Source organism: Hippichthys cyanospilos, chromosome 19 (assembly GCF_059441005.1).
Source record: "Hippichthys cyanospilos isolate Australia breed blue-spotted pipefish chromosome 19, RoL_Hcya_1.0, whole genome shotgun sequence".
NCBI lineage: Eukaryota > Metazoa > Chordata > Actinopteri > Syngnathiformes > Syngnathidae > Hippichthys > Hippichthys cyanospilos.
In genome coordinates this window covers 12888433-12900623 of record NC_142387.1, presented here as the reverse complement: position 1 = coordinate 12900623, position 12191 = coordinate 12888433, and the positions used below count along the sequence as shown (strand labels likewise).

Below are 12191 nucleotides of genomic sequence, written 5' to 3'. Positions count from 1 at the left end.
TTTTTGTGGAAAAAAAGCCTTACTATAGACTGTGGTTTTTTTGCAAAAAAAGCCTTACTATAGACTGTGGTTTTTTTGTGGAAAAAAAGCCTTACTATAGACTGTGGTTTTTTTGTGGAAAAAAAGCCTTACTATAGACTGTCGTTTTTTTGCAAAAAAGGCTTACTATAGACTGTCGTTTTTTGCAAAAAAAGCCTTACTACATATAGACTGTCGTTTTTTGTGGAAAAAAAGCCTTACTATAGACTGTGTTTTTTTGTGGAAAAAAAGCCTTACTATAGACTGTGGTTTTTTTGCAAAAAAAGCCTTACTATAGACTGTGGTTTTTTTGTGGAAAAAAAGCCTTACTATAGACTGTGGTTTTTTGTGGAAAAAAAACCTTACTATAGACTGTCGATTTTTTGCAAAAAAGGCTTACTATAGACTGTCGTTTTTTGCAAAAAAAGGCTTACTATATATAGACTGTCATTTTTTGTGGAAAAAAAGCCTTACTATAGACTGTGTTTTTTGTGGAAAAAAAGCCTTACTATAGACTGTGGTTTTTTTGCAAAAAAAGCCTTACTATAGACTGTGGTTTTTTGTGGAAAAAAAGCCTTACTATATATAGACTGTGGTTTTTTGTGGAAAAAAAGCCTTACTATAGACTGTCGTTTTTTTGCAAAAAAGGCTTACTGTCGTTTTTTGCAAAAAAAGCCTTACTATATATAGACTGTCGTTTTTTATGGAAAAAAAGCCTTACTATAGACTGTGTTTTTTTGTGGAAAAAAAGCCTTACTATAGACTGTCGTTTTTTTGCAAAAAAAGCCTTACTATATATAGACTGTCTTTTTTTGTGGAAAAAAAGCCTTACTATAGACTGTTGTTTTTTTGCAAGAAAAAAAAGCCTTACTATAGACTGTCATTTTTTGCAAAAAAGGCTTACTATAGACTGTCGTTTTTTGTGGAAAAAAAAGCCTTACTATAGACTGTGTTTTTTGTGGAAAAAAAGCCTTACTGTGTTTTTTTGTGGAAAAAAAGCCTTACTATAGACTGTCGTTTTTTTGCAAGAAAAAAAAGCCTTACTATAGACTGTCATTTTTTTGCAAAAAAAAGCCTTACTATAGACTGTCATTTTTTGCAAAAAAGCCTTACTATAGACTGTCGTTTTTTGCAAAAAAGGCTTACTACAGACTGTCGTTTTTTGTGGAAAAAATGCCTTACTATGGACTGTGTTTTTTGTGGAAAAAAAGCCTTACTATAGACTGTTGTTTTTTTGCAAAAAAGGCTTACTAAAGACTGTCGTTTTTTGCAAAAAAAGCCTTACTATATAAAGACTGTGGTTTTTTGTGGAAAAAAAGCCTTACTATAGACTGTGGTTTTTTGTGGAAAAAAAGCCTTACTATAGACTGTCGTTTTTTTGCAAGAAAAAAAAGCCTTACTATAGACTGTCGTTTTTTGCAAAAAAGGCTTACTATAGACTGTCTTTTTTGCAAAAAAAGGCTTACTATAGACTGTCGTTTTTTGCAAAAAAAGCCTTACTATAGTCTGTCGTTTTTTGCAAAAAAAGCCTTACTACATATAGACTGTCGTTTTTTGCAAAAAAAGCCTTACTACATATAGACTGTCGTTTTTTGCAAAAAAAGCCTTACTACATATAGACTGTCGTTTTTTGTGGAAAAAAAGCCTTACTATAGACTGTGTTTTTTGTGGAAAAAAAGCCTTACTATAGACTGTGTTTTTTTGTGGAAAAAAAGCCTTACTATAGACTGTCGTTTTTTGTGGAAAAAATGCCTTACTATAGACTGTGTTTTTTTTGTGGAAAAAAGCCTTACTATAGACTGTGTTTTTTGTGGAAAAAAAGCCTTACTATAGACTGTCGTTTTTTTGCGAAAAAGGCTTACTATAGACTGTCGTTTTTTTGCAAAAAAGGCTTACTATAGACTGTCGTTTTTTTGCAAAAAAAAACCTTACTATATATAGACTGTCGTTTTTTGTGGAAAAAAAGCCTTACTATAGACTGTCGTTTTTTGTGGAAAAAAAGCCTTACTATAGACTGTCGTTTTTTGTGGAAAAAAAAGCCTTACTATAGACTGTCATTTTTTGCAAAAAAAAAAGCCTTACTATAGACTGTCGTTTTTTGCAAAAAAAGCCTTACTACTTATAGACTGTCGTTTTTTGTGGAAAAAAAGCCTTACTATAGACTGTGTTTTTTTGTGGAAAAAAAACCTTACTATAGACTGTCGTTTTTTGTGGAAAAAAAGCCTTACTATAGACTGTCGTTTTTTGCAAAAAAAGCCTTACTACATATAGACTGTCGTTTTTTGTGGAAAAAAAGCCTTACTATAGACTGTGTTTTATTGTGGAAAAAAGCCTTACTATAGACTGTGTTTTTTTGTGGAAAAAAAGCCTTACTATAGACTGTCGTTTTTTGCAAAAAAAAGCCTTACTATAGACTGTCGTTTTTTGCAAAAAAAGCCTTACTACACATAGACTGTCGTTTTTTGTGGAAAAAAAGCCTTACTATAGACTGTGTTTTTTTGCGAAAAAGGCTTACTATAGACTGTCGTTTTTTGCAAAAAAAGCCTTACTATAGACTGTGGTTTTTTGTGGAAAAAAAGCCTTACTATAGACTGTCGTTTTTTTGCAAAAAAGCCTTACTATATCTTTTACATGTCGCCTGTTTAAAATAAAACGCGATACACGTTTTTAGTGTTTAGTTTCCGTGCTGCCACTTGGCGCCACGTAAATGGAATGACTACAAGCGAGGGACGGAAAATAAGTGTTTATTCACATCAGTAATATATTACAACACGGAAAAGGAAGCACAAACACACGTGGTCATTATTTAGCTTTGTTGGACTCAACATTCATGTCTGCTTGGGAGTGAGGTGCACGCACACAAACACACACATATACATATTTATAATTAGAAAACAGGGTTATTTGCCACACAAAATGAGGAATATGAGTAAAAAGCTATGGACAACAGCATCGCTTATGAAGGCGGCGAGCGACGGCGTTTGCTAAACGGCAACGAGGAGACGAGAGAAAATCTCCTCATACAAAATAATGCTGGATATTACCTTCATATTCTACTAATATGCTAACAAAAGCGTCGCCAGATCTCACGCCGCCCCTACTACACAGTAACACGAGTTCCGGCCCAGGAAACTGCTGGATTTTTCTCATTTTCTCCGGCGTATGCACAACATGCATTTAGTCCCCCAAGAAGCTCCGGGCGTCAACGGCGGGGGACGTCTCACACGCAAACGGCTCTGTGATAGCTGCGGGACGGAAAGAGGCCAAAGTGAGCGGACGGCGTCCTCCGCTCGAGACGGCGGGCTCACCTGTCCTCCGTGAAGCCGTCCAGCTCCTCCTCTTCGTCGTCTCGGTCGTCCAGCTCCATGTCCAGCTCGTCGTTGTCCAGGCCGTCTCCGCCGTAGCCGCTCAGGACGCTGGCGGCGGGGACGCAAAGTGAGCCCGGGCGGGGGCGCGGGCGGGGTCAAAGGCCCAACGCGCTCACCTGACGGAGCGGCACGTGAGGAAGACGATCCGCTTCAGCTTCTTGTTGTAGAAGAAGTAGTTGAAGGACCAAAGGCTGCCCTCCTCGCCGAAAGGATCCGAGTCCAGGTCCGGATTGTAGCTGAGTGACGGGAGGAAAGAAAACGAGTCGAATTATATTTATGGCCACCGGAGGGAGACATTGCAAAGCGGAGTCAAAAAGATACATGGTTAAAAAGAGTTAAAGTGAGTATTCCTTTATCATGTTAAATGAAGCTTTATTTGTATACGTTTGGATGTTAAGGCCTTTAACTCAATTTGTTTTCATTTGTAAACAACGAATGTTATTCATAGGCAAAGCCCTTCTGTTTTTTTCTTCCTTTTTAAACCGCCGACATATTTATGGGCAAATACTGGTGATTTCGAGTCTCGCAATTTCCCCAAATGACCTGTAGATGTCGCAGGCGGGCAGGTTGATCTCCTGGTCGATGGCGCTCCACAGCTCGGGCCCCAGGGAGTTGAATCCTTCGCCCACGGCCGAGAACAGGCTGCTGTTGACAGAGTTGGCCACCTGAACGCAAACAAACAAACAAAAAAAACATCAGGCTGTAGCTTTAACCCTTGTGTGTCCAGGGATTTTTTTTTTTTTACTAGCTTTGCGTTATTATTAGAGTCATGACGTCGACAAATATAAATATCTATTTACTTTCAACCCCTTAAAAGACTTTAGAATAATGTCAATCTTTAAAAGGCTTGCAAATGTCATCAATTGGCCTAGCGCCACCCGGTGGTTTTGGGTTGTCAGTGCAAACATTTCTACTGCACCCAATTCGCGAGTGGCAGCTAAAAGGATTCATGCAAAAATTGGGGGAAACGGACAATAAAACACCAGCTTTTCAATATGTCCAAAATTGACAATATTTGCAATTTTGAATGGCACTAAATGAGCCCAAAATGGGCTCAATGGGCGCGTGCGGGGTGCCCCTCTCTACTTCCTGTTAGCAAGCATCCGGAAGGGGCGGCAGCGTGGCGTATTGAACGTTCTCGTATTTGGACAATCCACGATTTGTCTTTGAAAGGGGAAAGGGTCCTCACCCAGTTGAGGCTGGGCTCCCTGCTGAACTCGTGCGCCCGCGCGGCGCTGAAGTCGTAGTCGGGCCTGAAGGACTCGTTGAGCGTGGTGATGAGGTAGAAGATGGTCTTCCTGCAGCACTTGTCGCTCAGGGGGCTCTCGGAGTCGTCGGCGCTCCTGGCCAGCCTGACGGAGAGAGGCATGGGTTTAGGAGTCGGAGGCGGGGCCGAGGCGTTTCGGACCGGGCGGGGCGGCGGCCACTGACAGCTCGGGACTGGCGGCGCTGGCGGACTGCGGCGGGGACAGCGCCTCCAGGATGTGCGGCTGGCCCTCCTGGCAGAACTGCTTGAACATGTGCTTGTCGTCGCCCGCCATCTTGCACGAGTAGCTCTCGATCCTGCGGCCGATTAAACGCACACAAATGGATTTGATTGGCGGTCTGGTGGTTTCGTTAGCATGAATCGCTTTGAAAAGCTTCCGATGGACAAAATTAGCATCGCTTCTGCGTCTAAAAAAACAAAACAAAAAAAAAACGATGCGAGGCGAACACGTTGCTGCACGCAGCGCGTGTATTTCTTAAGGTCGCACGGCGTTGAAATGCGACACGCAAGAACGGAACGTCTCTTACGCAAGTCGCAGCCGCAACTATTTTCCACTCGCGGCTGACCCGCTTTCCCCTCGCACAAACGCAAACACAGCTGATGTCGACAAACAACATGGAGCAGACGCCACAAAGCTCCAAAAACGCAACACCTTTATTCTCCTTTTAATGCTACACTTTGCGTGTCTTTTTTTAACATTAACATGGAAAATGTTTTGTGAGAAAAACCTATCAAATATTATTTTAACCCTAGTGGCATTATGTTACAAATTATGGAAATTCCTTAGATTTTTTTTATATCATAAAAGAATCATTGGGAAAAATTTTTTTTTTTTACATTTCCAGCAGATGATTAAAACATGTAAAATCCAACGACTCTGACATTTCTATTTGATTGCATCTGAACGTGCAAGATTTTGGGTACAAAAAGTAGAATTGCCCAAATTTTGGACCATATAAAAGCATTAAAATTACAATTTTTCACATGCATTTTAATAGGATTAATCACATTTGATTTTCCTGCGATTTTTGCAACATCGTGTTGAGCGGCGCTTAAACTATGTCGGCAAATACAAAATTCTTTGTTGACTTTGTTTCACCTCAAGACACTAGGTGGCGGTAGAGACCAGCTAATGGCGGACAGATTATAGCATTTTTTTTGTGTGTGTGAATACATTTAAACTACATATGCATGGATAGAACTGATGCCACTAAACAATTTGAGTGTTTGAAGTACAAAAAAATATAACTTTAATTCTTATGCCTTTAAAAGCATTTACAAAACTAGGAAAAAAATGCAATGTGTGTAGTTTGCAACGTGTGCGCGCAGGGGCTGATATTGATGGTAAGTGTGCAACTAAGAACATTATTTTTACAGTTATTTCCAAGTGGACGTTTTGCCATTGCTAATCTGCTAAGCGGCCTAAATGTCAGCGAGCTTTTACTTAACCACGCACAACTGTAGCGCCCTACATCGAGCGCGCGCACATGCTAAAGCCTCCACATACACAACACACTTCAAAATAGCCTCTGTGTGTGTGTGTGTGTGCGCCCCGGGTGCAATGCATATAAACGATGTGCTGTGTAATTGTAACCGCAGGCGGGATGACTTCTTACATAAGCTAAAAACACTCGTGGGTGGAATCTTACACACATGCGCGCACACACACACACACACAATGCTAACTTTCCAAGTTACGTTCCAAGTTGTCACGGGGTAACAACACCGACTCGCCTGCTCCACTAGCCCAGTTTGTTCGTCTTATCATGTGACCTTGTAAATCGCTCATTTCTGGAGAACATCAACTAGGGTGTTACTTTCGTAACAAATCGATTATGTAAAACAATTGTCGGCGAACTGTAACTTCAAGTGACCGTTTGTTAGAGCTCGTAGATTATTAATAACTTTTGGAGGTGAGGGATGAAATTTGATGTTTTATGCTAATGAGAGGCACCTTTCAGAAGACTTGAGGACATTTCTTTCAAATAATAGTTTAAATAATGAATAAGTAGCTAAAACCCACCTGCCAAGGATACGAGACTCTCCGGTTTCAGCGCACAGCCGGGAGCTGAGTGCTTCAAAACACGAGTTTTCCAGCAACTTCATCGCCTTCTGCGGGGAAAAGAAATGCATTTCATATTTAATACATTGCATCGCTAAAAAATATATATAAAGTAATACAGCACAGCCATATACAGGTGTCGATCAATTTAATATTACATTTTTTAAATAGGCAAAAGTAATTGCACCAATTGAGTATTTATAAATTGATGATAGCAACAAAAAAGGCAGATAAACAACGTCAATATTTTTAATTTGTCTTTTTTTATGTGCAAGATTATTTTTGCTTAAAAGACAAACGTGGTGAGTTACTTCCAATATATTTTGACCATCCGCTTAATTTACCTCCAACTGAAATGAAATAAAACGAACGAGCGGCGTAATAATGTTATCAACATAATTTACGATTACGTTTCAAAAGCTGCCGTAAATTTGTAATACCGTTGTAGTTATCTCGAAAAAGTGGGCGTGGCGGCTTGTTTATTTGCCGACTAAGAAAAACAAGGAAGAGTGAGTGCACCGCCATCTTGAGGACATTTTGGACAGCGACCGCCATTTTCTCCCAGCCCCTCCCCCACACTGTTTTCCAATCGTCTTCCTGCTTTTATAAATTCACACATCTGAAAACGACATACCTCGTCGATATTCCTCCGCCTCGAATCCAAACAGGCGTTCCAAAAAAATAGTCCTCTTGCGTTTTTTCGCCTTTTTTTTTCCTTCCCGGCCGAGGTTTGTCGGTCAGCTCCGAGCTAATGTCAGCACAGCTAGCTAAGCTTGCTATTATTGTTGTGATTTTTTTTTTTTTTGTCAGTCGTCTTCCTGCTTTTGTGCGTTCACAGTTGAGCAATTAGTGCGCGCTCAAGCATCTCGTACAAACACTCGGTCGAGAATGCGCCGCTCGGAGGCTCGTTCGGTTTATAGAAAAACTACTCTTTCCGATTAAATGCGACGAGATTAAATCGAGAGACTGTTTGCGCACATCGGAGTCCGTCTGCAGCGGCATCCCTTTCGACCTAAATACACTAAAAAAAAAAAATTGGTTTTCTTCCGCGCGGTGGATCAAGTCGCTGTTGTCCAAGCGACCGATCGGTCGGACGGTAAAAGAGCAAGCGACGTAAAAGTCTTCGAATGCGGGTCAAATAATTGGTAAGCGTCGAGAAAATTCGCAGCTTCCTTCTGTTTACGAACACTAGCCGCTGTCTGATGGAGACAAGCCCCCTTTCGTTGCTATAAATCCCACTGACGTAGTTTGGAGGTTGCGATTGGATGAGCTATGTGTCGGTCATACAAGGGCGCGAGCGATTGGTCGGAATTATCATCCGCAGGCGCTTTGTGATTTGGCGGGGCGTATGTCAATCACGAGGGACCTTTCGTGAGTGGTCAGAAATTTCTTCTGTGGGTCGTACCTTACGTCTTGTCTCCAGACAAGAACAAAACAAAAGCGAAATGACTGTAACTTACATTTTGTTCGACTGATGGGAATTTTTGCTCTTAAAAGGAAACAGATTACTAAAAAAGGCCGTTCATAACACCGCATATCGTGTATTTTTGTCAATTTCAAAACGTTGTTACCCTTAGAACAACTGAAGCTCCCGTTATATTACCGTTGACTATGTTGGCCCTTTAATTGAAATCGTTTACTAAAAAGAGCTCTTCAAAACACTGCATTATTTTTTTAGTCCATTTCAAAACATCTATTTTTTTTTACTTTTAAAACAACGACTAAGATATTGAAGCTTACATTTGATTAGTGATGACAATTTGGGCTTTTTAAAAGAAAAAAATCATTCAAGAACAGTTGACAAAGAAGAGCTGTCCAAAAGACTACTTATTAATTTTTTTTGTCCATTTTAAAATAGCAATGTTTTACTCGTAATTTAATAACGGAGATAAAAAAAGAAAAAATCATTCAAGAACAGTTGACAAAGAAGAGCTGTCCAAAAGACTACTTATTAATTTTTTTTGTCCATTTTAAAATAGCAATGTTTTACTCGTAATTTAATAACGGAGATAAAAAAAGAAAAAATCATTCAAGAACAGTTGACAAAGAAGAGCTGTCCAAAAGACTACTTATTAATTTTTTTTTGTCCATTTTAAAATAGCAATGTTTTACTCGTAATTTAATAACGGAGATAAGCGACATGTTGCAGTTTATATCATACTTTTAAATGTTTAACTGATGGGACATTTAATACTGTTATCTTCTAAGATATTATTGTAAGTAGTAAGTACATTTAGGCATGTTGGAAAATTTCCCCAAATGTCCTCATTTAGACAAAAAAAAAAACAAATATTCAATAACTTCTTATTCTCTTTAGAATATTAAAGATGCAGAACACTTGAAGCACATTAGCTAGCATACGAGAGTAAACCTCATGAAAAGTCTTGACAAAACCTACCTGCTTCCAACAATATGACGCTAATATGCTGCGCTCTGCAGAAGTGAGCGGCCATTTAATTGTCACGCAATCATCTGAGTGCAATATAGTCTCATAACAGGATCACTAAACCAAATAACGCACACATTCATATCGAAACTTACATTTTATTGTGACCCGAGTGTAATATAATGCGAAACATCTTCCACCCCCGTGCTGTCATTGTCCAAGTACTCAAGGATTACGTTACCCCCGTTGTGCAGGGGGTCTTCCGGGCTGGTCAGCAGCGTTTGCAGGCCGCGGTCCATAGGCAAAGACTTCCCCGTCTCGGGATGGCAGAGACGCAATTTCTGGAGGGGAAAAAAAAAGGAGCCACCTGGTGATGATTTTCCAATGTGTAAAATGTCCTACCCGATATAAGCTGTCCTCTTCTTAAATCATAGTAGAGATGTGTTCAAAAAAATAAATAATTACCTTGACAGGTAACGAGTGGTGGCACGTGACAAGTTGGGGAAGAATCTGTCTTTTTAAATAATTAAATTGAATCACCTACTGATCAGAAAATTTATGTTATGGACTTGTATTTTCCTGAAACATTTAAATAATTCTTTTTTTTTAAAAGAATTTTAGCATGTTTACTTATGTTTGATTGATTTAAAATCTTGAGTACCTTCAAGTACCCCCAGGGGTACCCGTACCCCAATTTGAGAACCGCTGTACTTATGCACAGCTTAAAACTTAAAAATTAAAATGAACACATAATAATGATTAAAAAAACATTGTTGTTTTCCCTTCTTGTAGCTTTGCTCAAAGGGCACCTCTGTGAATTTGTGATGTTCTCGTGATTTTTCTCACTTGTGAATCCCTGAGAGGCTCTTTTGTTCATTAAGGGCTATGGAAATAAATTTGACTTGACTTGAAAAGTCCGGCATAAGATGGCGTATCTTTTAATCAACCTCTGAGGGATAATTAAGGTGTTACAGCAGTTTAGAAAAATAAACAGTAACGATAACCCTTTAAGAGTTAATGATACTACAAACTACAAATATATCATACCTTAGCTGTGAGTACATTGTTGTTGTTTGTGAGGGAAGCTAGCGAGGCGGCGTAATCCACCACCTTCCCCACGCTCCATTTGGAGGAGAAGAACATGGGCTGACTGGTCGCCTGACTCCCTTTCGGGAGATAGACTTGAAAGTAGGTTTTTTCCGTCTGAAAGACAGAGCGGGGCGGAATATGATCAGTGAATCAGTGGTGGCAATGAAATAAGTTGTAAAAAAAAAAAAAAGTACCTGTGGTAAAGTCTTATCTCCAACAGCATGGAGTTTCATTTTCATCAGGGCAACCTTGGCTGCTGTGGCGCTGTTCTTTGCCCCCTTACGCCCTTTGCTTTTGGAGACGTCCTTGGACTCTGAAAGGACACGAGTGGAATTTAGCACATCTAATCAAATTTCTTCTTATCAAAATTTTCGCCTCATAACATGACGTTTTTCCGTAAGCAAACTCATAAAAGCAGTACTATCATGCTTGCTTAAACCGTTATTCAAAATTTACCTTTATTATTCAGGTCAAGCTTGATCGTTGATTTTTTTTTTTGTTTGTTATACGTGCACTTTTGGGATATTTTTCGGTATCCAAACATGTGCTTTGACTCAAAGTAGGCGAACCAAGTTTTATATAACGCACACTTGGCACATACTGACACCATGTGGACAAATGTTGAACAGCAGGAAGATGTTGTCCTAAAGGTGACTGACCCACAATCTTTTGCACTAGCTCCTTGGTGGCTGCCATGCGTGGCTTTTGGACCTCCAGCTTCTCACATTTGTGATCATCTTGGTGACGGTGGCTGCGTGCACGAGGAGAAAAAGTTCTTTATCGCTAAATCGAAACTGGGAGTAATATTTGAATCAATAGCGACGACCTACGCCAAACAGAAGTGTTTCTCACACTGCGGACAGATGACAGGCAGCAGTTCTTTCCCTTTGCAGTCTTCGAAGGAGCATGGATGACTTGTGCTGCTGCCCACAGCTTGGAGTTCCCTTCTCACTGGCTCCTAAGATGTAATTTTAAGATTTGTCAGTACAAAATAAATAATAACAAACAAACGTGACAATTGCAGTATGTAAGCAACAGGAAATGTGTTGTTCCTTTCCCTGCAGTGGTAGACCTAAAAAGTGACACTTACCTGTGAACACGAGTGGGCCTCTCTGCTTCGGTGTTCAAGGCTGGAACAAATCAAAAGTCTAATGACAAAGCTGCGATGCAAGCACACTGGAATGACTTCAATTCGTAGCGGAGAAAGCGATGACTTACCAGTAGATTCCATTGCAGGAATCACAAACAAAAGGAAGGAAATCTGAATGAATGAAAAGTCAGTATTTTGGCGACAAGCAAATACAGTACATTTTTAAAAACAGGCCTAAAATTTGAAGTCCATAACTCATGACTTCCGCTTTAGAAGTGACTAATTAAATTGATGGCGGATTCATGCTAAGGGTAACAAGTTACGACTACGATTTATTTCTAAAGATGCGGGTAACATTTAACGTCACGCTCAAATGATTCTTTTTAATAAGAGACCGAAACGATAGAGACCTTGTTGGTGACAGGAATCGATTTGGCAGTGCTTTCCGATGTCTAACTCAGCCATTACCTGAGCTTGTTGGCTTCACTAAGCTAACGTAAACACCGGTTTGACCCCGGAAGTGAAATTCAACTCACACGCTTTAAACTCGAAAGCAAAATTATTCCACGGGGATTTTCTTCATATTTAATTTCATCATAGATAGAAACTCAACGGATAAGTATATATCAACAGTCATATGGGAACTAAATATTGTATTTCAATAAATGATTTTATCTGCGGGTTTCCGAATGTGATTACACCGGAAGTGAAATTCGACGGTGAGGTATTTGAAGTCGTAGCGGCATTTGAAGTCGTAGCTCAGCAATAATTATTTTAGCGGTGTAATTTTGATAAACGAAACGTAATAGTGCATTAAACAATGAAAGCAAGGAGCAATTCTTATTTTAAAAAAAATCGGAGATTTCGTTTGTCATCGCTGAAAGTGGGCGGGGTTACTTGTGTTGACGTCA

At 39.7% G+C, this 12191-nt stretch overlaps 2 protein-coding genes across 2 annotated transcripts; both read right to left on the bottom strand.

The window, feature by feature from the left end:
* Positions 1–2746: 2746 nt before the first annotated feature.
* On the bottom strand, positions 2747–7927 carry maf1b (MAF1 homolog, negative regulator of RNA polymerase III b). Its single transcript, XM_088402386.1, has 8 exons — positions 7350–7927; positions 6677–6765; positions 4818–4949; positions 4576–4738; positions 3930–4051; positions 3503–3622; positions 3327–3434; positions 2747–3263 (listed from the first exon to the last, which is right to left on the bottom strand). Exons 2-8 carry the CDS (start codon positions 6757–6759, stop codon positions 3239–3241), a joined length of 753 nt encoding a protein of 250 aa, XP_088258512.1. The 5' UTR covers positions 6760–6765; positions 7350–7927; the 3' UTR covers positions 2747–3238.
* Positions 7928–9243: 1316 nt separating this feature from the next.
* On the bottom strand, positions 9244–12139 carry zfand1 (zinc finger, AN1-type domain 1). Its single transcript, XM_088402379.1, has 8 exons — positions 11691–12139; positions 11409–11451; positions 11281–11320; positions 11021–11148; positions 10850–10941; positions 10385–10503; positions 10149–10304; positions 9244–9442 (listed from the first exon to the last, which is right to left on the bottom strand). The coding sequence occupies exons 1-8, from the start codon at positions 11743–11745 to the stop codon at positions 9260–9262; spliced, it is 816 nt and encodes a 271-aa protein (XP_088258505.1). The 5' UTR covers positions 11746–12139; the 3' UTR covers positions 9244–9259.
* Positions 12140–12191: the final 52 nt, after the last annotated feature.

Excerpts from the sequence above, each read along its gene's own strand:
- zfand1 (XM_088402379.1), bottom strand. The coding sequence starts at position 11,745 with ATGGCTGAGTTAGACATCGGAAAGCACTGCCAAATCGATTCCTGTCAC. Across the intron at positions 11,149-11,280 it reads AGGCCCACTCGTGTTCACAG|GAGCCAGTGAGAAGGGAACT; the intron begins GTAAGTGTCACT and ends ATTACATCTTAG. Across the intron at positions 10,305-10,384 it reads GAGATAAGACTTTACCACAG|ACGGAAAAAACCTACTTTCA; the intron begins GTACTTTTTTTT and ends TCTGTCTTTCAG.
- maf1b (XM_088402386.1), bottom strand. The coding sequence starts at position 6,759 with ATGAAGTTGCTGGAAAACTCGTGTTTTGAAGCACTCAGCTCCCGGCTG. Across the intron at positions 3,623-3,929 it reads CCCGCCTGCGACATCTACAG|CTACAATCCGGACCTGGACT; the intron begins GTCATTTGGGGA and ends CCCGTCACTCAG. Across the intron at positions 3,264-3,326 it reads GACGGCTTCACGGAGGACAG|CTATCACAGAGCCGTTTGCG; the intron begins GTGAGCCCGCCG and ends TCCGTCCCGCAG.